Source organism: Oncorhynchus nerka, linkage group LG13 (assembly GCF_034236695.1).
Source record: "Oncorhynchus nerka isolate Pitt River linkage group LG13, Oner_Uvic_2.0, whole genome shotgun sequence".
Classification (NCBI taxonomy): domain Eukaryota; kingdom Metazoa; phylum Chordata; class Actinopteri; order Salmoniformes; family Salmonidae; genus Oncorhynchus; species Oncorhynchus nerka.
In genome coordinates, this window is record NC_088408.1 from 93,799,664 (window position 1) to 93,818,942 (window position 19,279).

The following is a 19,279-nucleotide window of genomic DNA, read 5'->3' on the forward strand; positions in this document are numbered from 1 at the left end:
TACATGGGGTTTGAAACAGCCGTTTCTGACCATCCAGATACATGGGGTTTGAAACAGCCGTTTCTGACCATCCAGATACATGGGGTTTGAAACAGCCGTTTCTGACCATCCAGATACATGGGGTTTGAAACAGAATATAGTGTACATACTTTCGCTTGTTACACAGGAGGCGGCATCCATTTTTATGAGTGGCAGACATTTGAAGCCAAACCGGTTAGTTGTCTTGCGTGTGCAGTCAGTGCCACTTGTTCACACGGTTCTTTTCCACAGTAACAACGATCTACCCACTCAAGCCAACGTCATCGCTTATTATAGCACCTTTATCTGCATACACACCAGTGTCTCTCGAACCTTTAACAAGTGGTAAATGTCTCTTTACATGTTCTCCCTAGCATTACAAACCGTTTACAACTCAAGTTCTTATAAGAGAAACAGGCTAAAGCTTTGTTTTTAGGGAATTACTTTTTCTAGGTTATGAAGGCTGTATTTGGCAATGAAAACAATTTGCAAGTACATTAATCAAGACGTTTGGGTATACTTTATCACATTTACAATCACCAGCTTTCGTTGAATGTCCTTGTTTCTTTGAAGACATTCGTCAATCTATAATTAGAGTTCTGTTACAGTACAGAACTCTAGCCTGGGTGCCAGTCTGATTCTGTTCTCTAGACGACTCCGTGTGGAATTGTCATGCTAAACATGTTTGGCTTGGCAATGACAATACAGTTAGACAAGAGCACAAACAGATCTGGGACCAGGCTAACAGAACTCTACACCGTTGTGTCACAGTTCTGCTGTGGCTAAACTCAACTCTTAGTTACCCAGTAAACTGCTTCGGCATTGAACCTTCAACCCAAGCATAATAAAAAAACAACGCCCGGTACTAACATGTACATGATGAGTAAGTCTTCATAGTCAACTGCTTTAAAATAAAAAATAAAAAGTTCATTCACGATACAAAAATACTCCAGAGAGAGAAAATCTGTCTGATTTCAGACGTTGTGTTTCCACTTTCCAGCACAATGAGGCATGATGATAAAGTACACTGATGTTAGAGGAGGAATACACATTGAATGACCACAGTGAGGAGGAATACACATTGAATGACCACAGTGAGGAGGAATACACATTGAATGACCACAGTATGTTTTTTTTTTAAACACAATGAAATAGTGTTAAATATGCAATATGTATCTGTGTTTCTGTCCAGACATGATGCTCCTTGTTCTTGGCTGTCCAAAATGGCATCCTATTTCCTTTATAGTGTCCTTCTTTTGACCAGAGCCCTATACATGTGAACAGGGTGCCATTTGGGTCTTAGCCCTGCTATTGTGCTGGGAAGAGAAGTCCTCGGTTCTGTTGGGTTGGTCCCAGGGAAGGGCTCCCTCTCACCTCTCCTGTCTATACCCCAACACCCAGAGAACCATGATGATCCATAACATCTCAAGATGCTTTCTTGGTACAGGCACCTGGGGTTGTTTCCTGCAGGTTTACCTTGGACCTGTAGAAAATAACGAACAAACACAACATAATAAACGTGACAGAAAGTATTGATCAATTTAAGCTATAGTGCATTCGGAAAGTATTCAGACCCCTTCACTTTCTCCATATTCTGTTACGTTAGTTTGTTTTGTCATCTTCTAAAATGTATTGAATGAATCTACACACAATACCACATAATGAGGTTGAGAGGATCTGCGGAGAAGAATGGGAGAAACTCCCCAAATAAAGGTGTGCCGCTTGTAGCATCATACCCAAGAAGACTCGAGGCTGTTATCGCTGCTAAAGGTGCTTCAACAAAGTACTGAGTAAAGGGTCTGAATACTAATGTAAATGTGATGTTTCAGTTGTTTTTTTGTTGATACATTTGCAAAAGTTTCTATTTATGTTTTTGCATTGTCATTATAGGGTATTGTATGCAGATTGATGAGGGGAGAAAAAACAATGTAATATGTTTTAGAATAAGGCTGTAACGTAACAAAATGTGGGAAAAGGTCAAGGGGTCAGAATACTTTCCGATTGCCCTGTAGAGGAGATCTGACACGCTTTTATCTAATTCAATTAAAACCATTTGTATCGCTACATCTCCACAGACTTTTCCCAAATATTCCACCGCTCATCACACCATCCCAAACCCTCACCTGTTGTGGGTCATGTGACTCTTGACGAGGTGCCCGGCGGCGAGGGCAGCCATGAGAGACAGCTCACCGGCCAACACCGTGCCACACACCACCCTGGCCAGCTGCCTGGCGTTCTCCCCAGGGCACTCCTGACTAGCACCTTGCACACCCAGCATCTACAGCAACACAGTGGGAGTGGAATCACATGAAGACATTGGGGGCAGGCCAACCATCTCACACTCACTGTGTGGAAAGTCATCTTCTGCAGCATACACAACTATTTACTGATTGGACAGTGATCTTCTGCAGCAGACACAACTATTTACTGATTGGACAGTGATCTTCTGCAGCAGACACAACTATTTACTGATTGGACAGTGATCTTCTGCAGCAGACACAACTATTTACTGATTGGACAGTGATCTTCTGCAGCAGACACAACTATTTACTGATTGGACAGTGATCTTCTGCAGCAGACACAACTATTTACTGTGTGTGTGTGTGTGTGTGTGTGTATTTATGTAGAGATTTTAATGTTTTGTTTATACGTTTCACACATTATTCATAGATAACTGTATGTCTGCTATGAGGTTATTTGAAACACTCATGTACACAATACATTAATATTCCAATCTATATAATATTGTAGTCTAGTCTAGATACTGTTGTGTGTGTGTGTGTGTGTGTGTGTGTGTGTGTTCCTACCTGCAGACAGGCTTGCTGTGGTGCCAGGATGGTTCCTCCTCCGACGGTACCCAGCTCTATGGAAGGCATGGTACAGCTGATGTAGAGGTCTTCTCCTGTAGGCCCTGACGTCTCCATCAGAGTGATGCAGTTACTGCTGCCCACCGTCTGGGCTGGGTCCTAAACGAGACAGGTGGCTCGGTTAGTGCCCCGACTAAAAGTTTGTTACATTATGGACTTGTTTCCTGGACCCAGATTACACATATTCCTGGATTTAAAAGCATTTATAGGGTAGGTTTCCCGGACCCAGATTTAGCCTCGTCCTAACACATTAAACATAGCTTCTTAGTTCAGGATTAAAAAACGATGTTAATATCTCCATGTACACTAGGTAACAAAATACATGTACAATTCTTCCTACTTTAAACATTTATCCGATGAAGCTACACTATCCCCGTTTGAAAAGACAGGTCCTGGTCTTCTCTTACCTGTCCACAGGCGATGTAGATGGCTGCCACTAGGTTGGCTGCGTGGGCGTTGTAGCCTCCGATGCTTCCAGCCATGGCGGATCCTACTAGGTTCTTGTTAATGTTGACATCTACCAGGGCTTCAGTGCTGGTCTTCAACACCTGGTAGATAGACAGGGAAAATACACTCAAGACATAGAAACACAAAGCATAGATCGGCTCGGACATATAAATATGGTGCATAGATCGGCTCGGACATAGAAACATGGTGCATAGATCGGCTCGGACATAGAAATATGGTGCATAGATTGGCTCGGACATAGAAATATGGTGCATAGATCGGCTCGGACATAGAAATATGGTGCATAGATCGGCTCGGACATAGACACATGGTGCATAGATCGGCTCGGACATAGAAATATGGTGCATAGATCGGCTCGGACATAGAAACACGGTGCATAGATCGGCTCAGACATAGACACATGGTGCATAGATCGGCTCGGACATAGAAATATGGTGCATAGATCGGCTCGGTCATAGAAATATGGTACATAGATCGGCTCGGACATAGAAATATGGTGCATAGATCGGCTCGGACATAGACATATGGTGCTTGGACATGGGTCAAATACATAATGTCAAATATTTGAGCTTATACTTTCAATACGACATATGTGCTTGACCTAGGTCTGGAATGACGATCAATATGACATTTTGAATGAAAAAAAAAAAAAACAGAAGAAACTAAGCTTCAACTGTATAAAGTGGTGTACCTCTCTGACCACTTTAGCTGGGATGGTGGCCTCGCACACAGCAGACTTTCCCCGGCCCTCGATCCAGTTGATGGCTGCAGGCTTCTTGTCGGTGCAGTAGTTCCCACTGACTGCCAGAACCACCAGCTCAGGATACTGCTCCTGTAACCTGGCCAGAGCCTGCTCTGTTCCCTGACGAGATAGACACACAATGCTGGTTACACACAGAGCAACACACGCACAGGACATATACAGAGCAACACACACACAGGACCCACGCACACACACACACACACACACACACGCACGACATACTGTATACAGAGCAACACACACACACGACATACAGAGCAACACACACACACAGGACATATATAGAGCAACACACACACACGCACGCACGCACACACACACACACACACACACACGACATATACAGAGCAACACACACAGGGAGACAATAACCAGCTAATTAACATGACACGTGATAGTCACACACATTACATGTCTAACACACACATTACATGTCTAACACACACATTCGCTCGCAGCACGCACGCACACACACCTTAGAGATCATGTTCATTCCCATGGCGTCTCCTGTTCTGGACTGGAAGCGGATGTAAAGGTTTCTACCAGCGAGACCAATCATGAGCTTCTGCAGACGAGCAAACCTGGAAACACAACCAAAAGACGAGGCCATCAGTCTTCTCTCTTCACAACTGTTTTCAAATGTTGACCATAGAAATAGAACATATAGAGTGGGCCGATCTATAAAATAATTATGTTCCTGTCATATATATATTTCTATATAACAGACTTCACCCACATTCTATATAACAGACTCCACCCACATTCTATATAACAGACTCCACCCACATTCTATATAACAGACTCCACCCACATTCTATATAACAGATTCCATCTGCATTCTATATAACAGACTCCACCCACATTCTATATAACAGACTCCATCTACATTCTATATAACAGACTCCATCTACATTCTATAGAACAGACTCCACCCACATTCTATAGAACAAACTCCACCCACATTCTATAGAACAAACTCCATCTACATTCTATAGAACAGACTCCACCCACATTCTATATAAGACTCCACCCACATTCTATATAACAGACTCCACCCACATTCTATATAATAGACTCCACCTACATTCTATATAACAGACTCCACCTACATTCTATATAACAGACTCCATCTGCATTCTATATAATAGACTCCACCTACATTCTATATAACAGACTCCACCTACATTCTATATAACAGACTCCATCTACATTCTATAGAACAGACTCCACCCACATTCTATATAACAGACTCCACCCACATTCTATATAACAGTTTCCATCTGCATTCTATATAACAGACTCCACCCAAATTCTATAGAACAGACTCCATCTACATTCTATAGAAGACTCCACCCACATTATATATAAAACTCCACCCACATTCCATATAACAGACTCCACCCACATTCTATATAATAGACTCCACCTACATTCTATATAACAGACTCCATCTGCATTCTATATAATAGACTCCACCTATATTCTATATAACAGACTCCATCTACATTCTATAGAACAGACTCCATCTACATTCTATAGAACAGACTCCACCCACATTCTATATAATAGACTCCACCTACATTCTATATAACAGACTCCACCTACATTCTATATAACAGACTCCATCTACATTCTATAGAACAGACTCCACCCACATTCTATATAATAGACTCCACCTACATTCTATATAACAGACTCCACCCACATTCTATATAACAGACTCCATCTACATTCTATAGAACAGACTCCACCTACATTCTATTTCTATAACTGAGGCACTCCTCAATATCCCCTAAATCTAAAGTATATTTTATTCCAGACAGTTTGACCTCTGACCTGCTGGTGTGGTCGAAGGCGTCCTTGATGGCCTGGAATCCGTCGGTGCTCTCCAGCCAGCCCTTGACCTCTGCAGCCAGGCAGGCCGACGGGCACCTAATCACAGGACCCCGGGTCATCCCGTCAGCCAGGATACGACTGCTGGCACCTCCACTCAACTGGGGGAGAGGAGAGGGGGCAAAGGTTAAGGAAAGGTCAGGGTGGTCATAGACTGGATACAGCTACTTCACTGAATTATTCCTAGTAGTACTGTTTAATATATACTTCCATATGTAGTTACTGGTATACAGTACAGTGATTCTACTATTGTCTAGTGCAGTATGCTGTATTACAGTATATAACACTGTAACTTACGGAGATAGCACGACAGCCCCGGTTGGTGCTAGCCACCAGGCAGCCTTCTGTGGTCGCCATGGGGACCTGGAACTGCTTCCCATCGAGGTGAAGAGGCCCGGCCACGCCTACCGGAATGGGCATGTATCCAATCACATTCTCACAGCAGGTCCCCATCACCTGGCAACCAAAACATCAACAAAGATTGTTTTTCAGTTTCCATCAACCACAGAGGTGGTTATGGAAATAAAAACAAAGAACTGAATTACTGTTTTGTGCATCAAGCATTGATGTTTTAATGCCCTTTGGGTGGACATTCTGTATCAATCACATAACAACTTCAACCAAAAGCCTAGAAATCCTCACCTTAGAGTAGTCGTAGTCTAGGTAGGGCAGAGAGGAGAGGGCGGAGGAGTTGGGGAGCTTGGAGGAGATCATGTGTCTACGGATGGATACCCCTCTCTCTGGTCTCTCCATCATGGCCTCCAGCTTGTAGGAAGGGATGTGTTTAGAGTTGACCAGAACCACCACCTCATCATCGCTCAGGAATCGGGCTCCCATCTGTGGAGGATGCACAGAGACTTTGTCAACTCAAAACACACACACATTCTGTGTACAGCAGTATGCAATGAAACCCAATGAAATGCATGTATAAAGCACTTTTCAAACAGTCTTGAGTATTACACAATGCAATGGATCTTGGTGATAAGAAATGTATGTAATAACATTGAAATATCACAATTATTCAGAAACCCAGGCTAAGTGTCGAGGTAGTTTTTCTGCAAACATTTAAAGTTACAGTACATGTAACCTCTCGTGGACAGATTCACATGAAAAGTGACAACTTTTTCTTACTTCTGGGTAACAAACATTTCAGCACATGTAGCTAAAGTCACCTGATCTACCAGTGACCTATCGTCTGACGGTCACCTGATCTACCAGTGACCCATCGTCTGACGGTCACCTGATCTACCAGTGACCCATCGTCTGACGGTCACCTGATCTACCTGTGACCTATCATCTGACGGTCACCTGATCTACCAGTGACCCATCGTCTGACGGTCACCTGATCTACCAGTGACCTATCGTCTGACGGTCACCTGATCTACCTGTGACCCATCGTCTGACGGTCACCTGATCTACCTCTGATAGATGTGGTAAAGAGGTCCAAAACAATGGAAATGCCATGGAAACAAGTGGGGTGAAGATACTGTGTGGGAAACATCCCAAATCTCCTCACTGCCCCCCACAACTTTAAAATAGGAGGACGGGCTCATTGTAATGGCTGGAAAGGAGCTTGGCCTCTACGTTCTCTCCCCACCAGCCTCCACTGGGTCACAGGTAGATCAGGTGACGATCAGACGATGGGTTCACTGAATGTCCGTCCTCTATTACTGTCCTGCTCTAATAGGTTCAGCCTAAGTGAATGAGTGAAGTGAGTTAAGCTCATTAGGGATATAGTTAAACCCATAGACCGTAGCAAAGGGTTATTACTGCACAGACATACAATACTCCTACAGGTCCACACCATAGAAACAGTCGTTGGATTGACATTGTGAAACAGGGGATCAGTTCTGCATTTCATTACATTACATTTTAGTCCATCTTATCCAGAGTGACTTATCGTATGTAATACAGTCCATTCTGCACTGAATTTGACTGTAATTGACCATGGCCCTGGTTGTAAACGATGTGTGAGTGTGCATGCGTGCGTGTGGAACCATAGCTATGCAAGTGTACATCCCTCCATACCTCAGGGTTTTCAGGATGGTCAGGCACTCCTCCAATGGTCTGGGGTCTGAGGATAGGCTGGGCTTAGAGGGTTCTGTTCTGGGGCACTCCGCCTGGCTCTCCCTCTCCTCCTCCATGGAGCCCAGACGGAAGGTGGGCTCGGGTTCGGTGGTCGGGGCAGGCAGGGGCCGGATCACCTCGGCTAGGGTGGTGAGGAGGAGGGAGAGGGGAGGAGAGGGGAGGAGGGGGAGAGGGGAGGGAGGAGAGAGAGGGAGGAGGAGAGAGAGGAGGAGGGGGAGGGGGAGGGGGAGAGAGAGGGGGAGGAGAGGAGGGGAGGAGGGGGAGGAGAGAGGGGGAGGAGGGAGAGGGGAGGAGGAGGAGAGGGGAGGAGAGAGAGGGGAGGAGAGAGGGGGAGGGGAGGGGAGAGGGGAGGGGGGAGAGGGGAGGAGAGGGGAGGGAGAGGGGAGGAGGGGGAGGAGAGGAGGGGGAGGAGGAGAGAGAGGGGAGGAGAGAGGGGAGGAGGGGGAGAGAGAGGGGAGGAGAGAGAGAGAGGGGAGGAGGGGGAGAGGGGAGGAGGAGAGAGAGGGGAGGAGAGAGAGGGGGAGGGGAGGAGGGGGAGAGGGGAGGAGGAGAGAGAGGGGAGGAGGAGAGGGGGAGGAGAGAGGGGGAGGAGGGGGGAGAGGGGAGGAGGAGGGGAGGAGGGAGGAGAGAGAGGGGAGGAGGAGAGAGAGGGGAGGAGAGAGAGAGGGGAGGAGGAGAGAGAGGGAGGAGGAGAGAGGGGAGGAGAGAGAGGGAGGAGGAGAGAGGGGGAGGAGAGAGAGGGGAGGAGGAGAGAGAGGGGAGGAGGGGGAGAGGGGAGGAGGGGGAGAGAGGGGAGGAGGGGGAGAGGGGAGGAGGAGAGAGAGGGGAGGAGGGGGAGAGGGGAGGAGGAGAGAGAGGGGAGGAGAGAGAGGGGAGGGGAGGAGGGGGAGAGGGGAGGAGGAGAGAGAGAGGGAGGAGAGAGGGGAGGAGGGGGAGAGGGAGGAGAGAGGGGGAGGAGGGAGAGAGGGAGGGAGGAGAGGGGAGGAGGGGGAAAGAGGGACGGAAAGGAACGATAATTAAGTTAACCAACGAGTTCAGAGCAAAGCCCCAGAGGCTGAGAGAGTTTCACCTTGTTGAGATCTATTCTAGAGCTAGACAGCACTGTAAGGAATGTATTGACGCAGTCAAGAGGTCAGTGGAACTCGACCAGAACAATGGAAATGTCATTGAAACGGCTGGGGGAAAGATCCTGAATCTCCTCATTGCACCCCAGCAGAATAAGCCTACTTTTAGGCTACTGTTTCTATGTGTATTTCACACAATGTTGAGGTAAAAACCAGAGTATAATGTTTGTATAGATGTCAACCCCAATACATGTTCATGTTATCGTCACCAATCAACTGCATTAGTTAAAATCGACTGACTACCTCCATCTGTATGCTAGCAACGCTACCAGCTAATACGACTGCATTTCTCACAGTCCTTTCCAGACCACCATAACACCACTGTATAACACTTCTTGTTCCTCCCTGCCGTACCTCTCTCCTCCTTGGTGGCCTCAGCCAGGGCGGGGGGTGTGGGGGTGGCGGTCCTGAGAGGGGACCTGGGGGGGTGGGGGGGGAAAACCTCCTTCCTGCAGCACTGGTCTGCGCTCCAGCGAGGGGCACGGTCGGGCCCCTGGGACAGGGGGCTCTTCAGAGACAGGGTGGACTCCAGCTCGACTTGTTCAAAGAAGATGTATTTGACGGCCAGCAGCAGGGCCAGACCCAGACAGATCACCTGCTCTATGTCCATGCTGACCAACCTGGGGACACAACGGACGGAGAACAACAATAAAACAACAGATGAAATAACAGACGAGAATATGGATTGTACTTGAATAAAATGTCACATACGTTTACATTTCACTGTTGAGACTGGATTGGTCGAGTCACAGTCCAGGGGTGGAATCAATTCCATTTCAACTTCGTCAGTTCCAGAAGTGAATTAAAAAGTCCAGGTAGAACTCACCTTGACATGTAGAACTGCCAGAGGGGTCTCTCGGGGTCGATCCTCTTGGGTAAATGGTTGTCCAGGGACATGGAGCTCACCTGGGAGACGTCCTGGTTGGAGTTGAGGGAGAGAGGGTCGGCGATCCAACGGCTGTGGGCGTGCACCATTACCAGGCCCAGAGACTGGAGAGCAAACAGCAACGTTAAAACACACACACACACACTACACACACACACACACACACACACACACACACACACATACACCATACACACACACACACACACTACACACACACACACACACACCATACACACACTACACACACACACACACACCATACACACACACACACATACACCATACACACACATACACACACACACTACACACACACACAACACACACACACACACACACACACACACATACACCATACACACACACACACACACACACCATACACACACATACACCACACACATACACACACACACACCACACACACACACACACACACACACACACACACACCACACACACACCATACACACACCCACACACACACACACACACCATACACACACACACACACACCATACACACACACACCACAACACACACACACCATACACACACACACCATACACACACACACACACACACACACACACACACAACACACACACACCACAACACACACACACACACAACACACACACACAACACACACACACACACCACAACACACACACCGGTGTAGTCTTACCATGATCATCTTGACTCTCTGGGTGACAGGGTTGGGCTTGTGATCCTCCTCTTCCTCCATCACGCGGGAGAAGTGGCTCAGCTGCCAGATGGGGTGACCCTCCTGACTCTCCCTGGACAGCTGAAGAGAGAACACACACAGGTCAGAATATACACACACACACACACAGGGCATTTAGTCTAGATTTCTCCTCATGCTATGGCTCTCCTCTCCTTAGACATTCACATCTCTCGTTTTTACACCTATTTCATTTGACGTGTGTGTGTGTGTTAGTGGATGTGTGTGTGTGTGTTAGTGGATGTGTGTGGGTGTGTGTGTGTGAATGTGTGTGTGTGTGTGTTTGTGGATGTGTGTGTGTGTGTGTGTGTGTATGTGGATGTGTGTGTTTGTGGATGTGTGTGTGTATGTGGATGTGTGTGTTTGTGGATGTGTGTGTTTGTGGATGTGTGTGTGTGTGTTTGTGGATGTGTGTGGATGTGTTTGTTTGTGGATGTGTGTGTGTGTTTGTGGATGTGTGTGTTTGTGGATGTGTGTGTGTTTGTGGATGTGTGTGTGTGTGTTTTGTGGATGCGTGTGTGTCTGGGTTTAGATATGTGTGTGTGTGTGTCTGTGGATGTGTGTGTGTGTGGATGCGTGTGTGTCTGGGTTTAGATATGTGTGTGTGTGTGTGTGTCTGTGGATGTGTGTGTGTCTGGATTTAGATATGTGTGTGTGTGTGTGTGTGTGTCTGTGTGTGTGTTAACCCTCACCTCTAGGACCAGGGAGACGCAGGCAGGGAAGAACGTCATGAAGACAAAGTAGTTGGCCAGGACAGACATGCAGCCAAAACAACACATGATCTCCAACTGTCGTACACCTGGAAGATCAATCAGTCCATCAATCAATCAAACCTGGAATATTGCATCCAAAATAACATGATATTCCCTGTACAGCCAACTCTGGTCAAAATGACTGCACTATATATGTGGACCCTGGTGCTCCGTGCTCCCTTCCATACCTGACATGGTGCCCACCCCGATCACCAGGCATTCCACCAGAGCATCCAGGGTGAACGTGGGCCCCAGGACGGCCATGCCGCGGGCGATGTTGTCGCGCACCTCGTCCTGTTACACAGGTGATCAATCAATTAGTACATTTATCAAAACGTATTTAAGGAAACCTTTTTAAAGCCTTTTCAACACGGGCCACTACTACAGAGTGTCCGCTATCACAGAAACACAACGTGTTGCAAAAGCATATAACAGCTGTATAATAACAGAATAACGTGCTGTATATTACTACTGATGTGTTCCCACGGGAGTATGACGCAACACGTACCTGTGAGTTAGAGCTGAGAGCGTACTTGGCGAGAGCGCAGGCCTTGGAGAGGTCGATCAGAAGCAGGAAGAAAGGTAAGGCCTCGCTGGAGAACAACATGGACGACAGTGTGTGTGAGACTCAAACATCTTCTGAAGAGCTACAGTAGTACTGAACTGGAGAACAACATGGACGACAGTGTGTGTGTGACTCAAACATCTTCTGAAGAGCTACAGTAGTACTGAACTGGAGAACAACATGGACGACAGTGTGTGTGAGACTCAAACATCTTCTGAAGAGCTACAGTAGTACTGAACTGGAGAACAACATGGACGACAGTGTGTGTGAGACTCAAACATCTTCTGAAGAGCTACAGTAGTACTGAACTGGAGAACAACATGGACGACAGTGTGTGTGAGACTCAAACATCTTCTGAAGAGCTACAGTAGTACTGAACTGGAGAACAACATGGACGACAGTGTGTGTGAGACTCAAACATCTTCTGAAGAGCTACAGTGGTACTGAACTGGAGAACAACATGGACGACAACAGGAAACCCTCTCTGTCTCTCCTCTATAGTAATCAGACAAATGGTTAAATAACCTCCATGACGAATCTTGGTGATATTACAGTTGGCCAACTAATCCAAATACTTCAGAGGAAAATTGAGGCTCAGAGTGTATTAACATATCTTATAACGTAAACCATTTATCAGATGTTTTTTTAAATCCAAAGCGACTCACACTGCTGTGTTCATACATTCACTGAAAACCAGTATATAGCAACCAGCCTACTGCAACCGTGTCTAAACCTGGAAACCAGTATATAGCAACCAGCCTACTGCAACCGTGTCTAAACCTGGAAACCAGTATATAGCAACCAGCCTACAAATGGTTAAACCGTAAAACCAGTATATAGCAACCAGCCTACTGCAACCGTATTAAACCTGGAAACCAGTATATAGCAACCAGCCTATGCAACTTCTAAACCTGGAAAAGTATATAGCAACCAGCCTACTGCAGACCGTGTAAACCTGGAAACCAGTATATAGCAACCAGCCTAAACCGTTCTAAACCTGGAAACCAGTATATAGCAACCAGCCTACTGCAACCGTGTCTAAACCTGGAAACCAGTATATAGCAACCAGCCTACTGCAACCGTGTCTAAACCTGAAAACCAGTATATAGCAACCAGCCTACTGCAACCGTGTCTAAACCTGAAACCTGTATAAGCAACCAGCCTACTGCAACCGTGTCTAAACCTGCCAGTATAACCAGCCTACTGCAACCGTGTCTAAACCTGGAAACCAGTATATAGCAACCAGCCTACTGCAACCGTGTCTAAACCTGGAAACCAGTATATAGCAACCAGCCTACTGCAACCGTGTCTAAACCTGGAAACCAGTATATAGCAACCAGCCTACTGCAACCAAACCTGAAAACCAGTATATAGCAACCAGCCTACTGCAACCGTGTCTAAACCTGGAAACCAGTATATAGCAACCAGCCTACTGCAACCGTGTCTAAACCTGGAAACCAGTATATAGCAACCAGCCTACTGCAACCGTGTCTAAACCTGGAAACCAGTATATAGCAACCAGCCTACTGCAACCGTGTCTAAACCTGAAACCAGTATATAGCAACCAGCCTACTGCAACCGTGTCTAAACCTGGAAACCAGTATATAGCAACCAGCCTACTGCAACCGTGTCTAAACCTGGAAACCAGTATATAGCAACCAGCCTACTGCAACCGTGTCTAAACCTGAAAACCAGTATATAGCAACCAGCCTACTGCAACCGTGTCTAAACCTGAAAACCAGTATATAGCAACCAGCCTACTGCAACCGTGTCTAAACCTGGAAACCAGTATATAGCAACCAGCCTACTGCAACCGTGTCTAAACCTGAAAACCAGTATATAGCAACCAGCCTACTGCAACCGTGTCTAAACCTGGAAACCAGTATATAGCAACCAGCCTACTGCAACCGTGTCTAAACCTGGAAACCAGTATATAGCAACCAGCCTACTGCAACCGTGTCTAAACCTGAAAACCAGTATATAGCAACCAGCCTACTGCAACCGTGTCTAAACCTGGAAACCAGTATATAGCAACCAGCCTAAACCTGGAAACCAGTATATAGCAACCAACCGTGTCTAAACCTGGAAACCAGTATATAGCAACCAGCCTACTGCAACCGTGTCTAAACCTGAAAACCAGTATATAGCAACCAGCCTACTGCAACCGTGTCTAAACCTGGAAACCAGTATATAGCAACCAGCCTACTGCAACCGTGTCTAAACCTGGAAACCAGTATATAGCAACCAGCCTACTGCAACCGTGTCTAAACCTGGAAACCAGTATATAGCAACCAGCCTACTGCAACCGTGTCTAAACCTGGAGCAATGCGTGGATGCCTGGGAACAGCCAACATAGGACATCAATATTGACAGAAACATTGTGTTTTGTACTGTTCTCCTGGGTTTTACGTACTTGAGGCCAGTGAGTTCTTTATCCAGGAAGTGAATCACGACAGTACTGAATACGAAGCTGGAGAATATGGTGAATAGTCCAGCGATGCCTAAAAACAAAGATGATATATGGTAAGAAGTGCAACTGGTTAGATTTAAATTGACAGTATATATTTAAGTAATAAGGCCTGAGGGGGTGTGTTACACTCGGCAACGCGGAGTGCCTGGACACAGGCCTTAGCCGTGATATATTGGCCACATACCACAAACCCCAGAGTTGCCTAATTGCTATTATAAACAGGTTACCATTGTAATTAGAACAGTAAACAAGTCGTTTTGTGTCATACCTGTGGTATATTATCTCATATAACACGGCTTTCAGCCAGTCAGCATCTAGGGCTTGAATGACCCGTTTATAATGCAGTATATTTAACTGAATATTGCTTGCCCTGAATGACGATGCTTGCCTAGAATATATTTTTGATATTGTGATATATTTCACTTTAGATTAACACGCTACATTTACATTACTTTAAAGTGTAAGTGTAAAGTTCACAGTACATAGAATTTACAGTATCTTTACAGAATATTTACAGTATAAACAAATGCTGACCTAGAATATATTTTATGTCACTTGCAAGATTCATTTGACTGTGTATTTTACAGTATATTTACAGGATTTTTACAATAAATGCTCACCAAGAATATATTTGGAACCTAGTTGCCGTAGATTCTGGAACTGGAAGTAGATGTACACGATGGCTATGCACCGTGTGATGGTCAGAATGATGATGTCACTGCTTAGAACCAGCTGGAAGCGAGGCAGAGACAACATAATCAATGCAGTAAGTTCATCATAAAAGTCCATTGAAAAAAAAATCACTAAAGGAAACAATGATGATTAACTGAAGGAACTAAAAGTACAATGAACAGAAAGTTGGCCTAACTACTGTGTGTTGTAAAATAGACAAGTTGATGGACGTGTAAAACATGTGACCCATTCTCATGTACCGAGAACAAGCTACCTTTTGTTAGGTGTCCTACTTGTACTCAATGACGAGAAGTGTGTACGTACCCTCCAAACCATATAGGGTAACCAGGTGAAAGTGTACACTACAGTATAGGTCCCTAGGCTAGGTTGCTAGGAGCCCTTGTAACCTCGACAGTTCTTACAAGCTCTAGTCTAAGACTGTCCTGATACGGTGCAGAGACGACAAAGGCCTTCACTCGTCCTCCCACCCCTTTACCCCTCTATGCCTCAACCCTTTTAAATCCATCCTTCCTAACCCTGTACCGCACTTCTTACATAAGTCTATGGCTCTATGGGGCGGCAGGGAGCCTATCGGTTAAGAGCAATTCAGACAGTAACTGAAAGGTTGTTGGTTAGAATGCTCGAGCTGGCAAGGTGGAAAAATCAGCCGCTCTGCCCTTGAGCAAGGCAGTTGACCCCAAACAATAACTACTCCCCGGGTGCCGATGATGTTGATTAATGCAGCCCCCCCCCCCCTCTGATTCAGAGGGGTTGGGTTAAATGCGGAAGACACATTTTGGTTGAATAGATTTGTTTTTTAAAATTGACTAGGTATCCCCTCCAGCACAGTACTATCCATCCATCCGGGTTCCGTACCTCCTCCATTTTGGGGCAGTCGTAGTTCCAGCCGCAGATCTGGGCGTTGCCAGTGAACATGTTCATGGACATCATGCAGATGGTGAGGGTGACAGTGCCTACGATCACCTCCCAGGGGTGGGAGGCCACCAGCATGCCGTGCATACGGAACAGACCAGTCAGCATGGTGGGGCTGGGGTTGGGGAACGGTGAATGTGCTTTAGAAAAAGACAAAAAGAAAGACTGAAACTCCAACTCTGACAGAGGCAACAGAGAGTGGCATCCTAGAAGAGAAGAGCAGTATTTTGTTTTGTGGCAACCTATGTATGAGATCAAATACTATCAGTACTAAAGCTTAGTGTCGAAATGTGTAAAGTCACTGAGAGGATAGAAACACCAACAGCAATGTTGACAAATGACCAGAAAAATAGCGAGTATTTTTAGAATTTTGGAGCGCAGTATCCCTTCAACTTTATAGGGTAGTCATCTATTAGTTGGCCTGATGTGCTCTTTCATCTTTGTACTGTGGTGACGATGACAAAGCAAACAGAGAAGGAAGACTTCCTGGAAGGTAGAGAGTAGAGTAACCCATACAGAAACACTGACTCAAACCAGGGTGGAGACCAGACCGAGCCTATTTGTCAAAATCACAGGACTGTGGTACTTTCTAAGTTCCCAATTCGCCTACTCATGAACAAGACATTTAGCGAGTCAAATAGAGTAGCCTATATTAGCTAATTATTATTAGCCTTTATTGGTCCTACAACAATAGACCGTATCTGATGTAGTATCTCAATCACACACACTGACTGGATAGATTGGACATTTGTTCACGGAAAAAAAACATCAGCTGAGTTTCAGTCACTCTATTTACTATACCAAATATACCAAATATTCTCATATATACCGAAACCGTTCTTTACAATTTGTGTAGTGTACTATACACTGCCTATATACCTAAAGAGTACTGACTGTATGGTGTCATTATGCATAGGAGAGGACAGGGATTAAGCTATCTACACTTTCTGATGATGCAAGAGGAATATAGGAAATACTTGTCCATCTTTAAATTCAGTTAAAAAAAATAGGCAATTCTCCGGAAGCTATGACTGAACAATATGTTGAAGTTCAAAGCAGAAAAATGACAAATTAAACCTTTACGCATATAAAACAGTATCACAACCTTGATCAACACGTTTATAAAACACAGCATTAACCAAAATAAACAGATTATTATCATGTATAATAAGGTTTACAGCAAGTTTCACCAGAGTGACTTATGACGTTGACTGAACGAGTCAGCGGCAGACACACCTTAGACACCGGCTGGCAGCATCAACCAATAAGAAAGAGACGCTAATGGCCTCATCATAGGCATCATCATGGATGCAACTCAAACATCATCCGACCATTACAGCGCGAGAACAGTCGCTGTCTATCATCACTGACTAAAAATGCAAGAAACACCAGCCACAGCAAATACAGTAGGCTATACGGAGACGGCTTTATCTACTGTAGTTATTCTATAGTATAGTCTGGGCTACAAGGAGACGGCTCTATCTACTGTAGTTATACTATAGTATAGTCTGGGCTACAAGGAGACGGCTCTATCTACTGTAGTTATACTATAGTATAGTCTGGGCTACAAGGAGACGGCTCTATCTACTGTAGTTATACTATAGTATAGTCTGGGCTACAAGGAGACGGCTCTATCTACTGTGGTTATACTATAGTATAGTCTGGGCTACAAGGAGACGGCTCTATCTACTGTGGTTATACTATAGTATAGTCTGGGCTACAAGGAGACGACTCTATCTAGTATAGTCTGGGCTAGTTATACTATTATACTATAGTATAGTCTGGGCTACAAGGAGACGGCTCTATCTACTGTGGTTATACTATAGTATAGTCTGGGCTACAAGGAGACGTAGTTATACTATCTAGTCTGTGGTTATACTGTGGTTATACTATAGTATAGTCTGGGCTACAAGGAGACGACTCTATCTACTGTAGTTATACTATAGTATAGTCTGGGCTACAAGGAGACGACTCTATCTACTGTAGTTATACTATAGTATAGTCTGGGCTACAAGGAGACGACTCTATCTATCCTACAAAAAACTGTATCAGATTCGGTACTAGAGCGAGCGTTCTAAAGAGATGTGCGAGCGCTGTTACAAATGCAAGACAACACAGAGAACAACCTCAACCATCTGAATGTTGTAGTCGGTGCATGCATTTTCTGACCAACAAACCATGTATTGCAAAACATATTGTAGGCTTAGTAATAGCGGCGTCTGATACCGGTAATACCGGTGGTAGGTTTTTAACATATTAGTTACATAATGTCTCTACTGCTAATAGAGAGGAAGATGGCAGCCATATCTATGTCACTGACTGCCTGTGTGTGCAATCCCAGAATTGGAAAAACAACCCTTAGAAATAGGTGCGAAAAAAACGTATCCAGTGGAAATATTGGGCACAAGTCCACACAGGTGTAAATATCAAGCAGGTTCAATAGGATCGGAGACTGCTTACCTGTGTCAAAAAGTCTCAAGGACAGCTAAATGGAAGCAGTTAAAAGCCGGAGTCAACCCTCGCTTAAAACCGATCGTCCTTGCTTTAAATCCCGGTTTCTGTCTGAAGATTAATTTGAGCCCGAGTACAGATTAGCCTATACAGTGTGCATATTTTTATTGATACAATAAATAATTTACATGCACACAAGCTCCCAAATGGTCGTGCTCGCTTGAGAGACAGCTTTCGGGCTGAGACAACAGAGAGCAGGCTTCCTACTGTATGAGCGTGGAGAGATGGCATGGGAATGCGTCATACGATACATTAGCCAATCGCATCGGAGATTTGCTCCGCGAGCGCTTTGGGCACGCCTCGTTTCCAAGGCGACGGTCCTTAGGGGCGTGTTCAGAGGGGGGACGCGTGATCTCACCACTGGCGCTCCGGCCAATTTCTGCGAGGAATAGGAAACAGGCAGTGGCTACAGGCGGTGCGATTCAGCATCATTGGACGTTCCATTTGAATTGGTGTGGCATTTTGATTTCAAACGTGATGCAAAGAAAGAGCACGTTTTTCGTTTAAAGTTAATCATTAAA

The 19,279-nt window shown here is 45.4% G+C and overlaps 1 protein-coding gene across 1 annotated transcript; it reads right to left on the reverse strand.

The window, feature by feature from the left end:
* Positions 1-519: 519 nt before the first annotated feature.
* hmgcra (3-hydroxy-3-methylglutaryl-CoA reductase a) lies at positions 520-18,956 on the reverse strand. Its single transcript, XM_065026855.1, has 20 exons — positions 18,708-18,956; positions 16,191-16,387; positions 15,263-15,374; positions 14,586-14,673; positions 12,116-12,200; positions 11,796-11,901; positions 11,548-11,654; positions 10,799-10,918; positions 10,048-10,211; positions 9,576-9,841; positions 8,045-8,218; positions 6,652-6,854; positions 6,307-6,465; positions 5,953-6,110; positions 4,592-4,697; positions 4,045-4,215; positions 3,293-3,433; positions 2,826-2,984; positions 2,142-2,296; positions 520-1,501 (listed from the first exon to the last, which is right to left on the reverse strand). The coding sequence occupies exons 2-20, from the start codon at positions 16,353-16,355 to the stop codon at positions 1,444-1,446; spliced, it is 2,697 nt and encodes an 898-aa protein (XP_064882927.1). The 5' UTR covers positions 16,356-16,387; positions 18,708-18,956; the 3' UTR covers positions 520-1,443.
* Between the last annotated feature and the right edge of the window lie 323 nt (positions 18,957-19,279).

Bases quoted from the DNA above. Each gene is read 5' to 3' on its own strand.
- hmgcra (XM_065026855.1), bottom strand. From the start codon at position 16,355: ATGCTGACTGGTCTGTTCCGTATGCACGGCATGCTGGTGGCCTCCCAC. The intron at 15,375-16,190 runs GTACGGAACCCG...CCTCGCTTCCAG, and splicing joins ACTGCCCCAAAATGGAGGAG to CTGGTTCTAAGCAGTGACAT. The intron at 12,201-14,585 runs GTACGTAAAACC...GTTGTTCTCCAG, and splicing joins AAAGAACTCACTGGCCTCAA to CGAGGCCTTACCTTTCTTCC.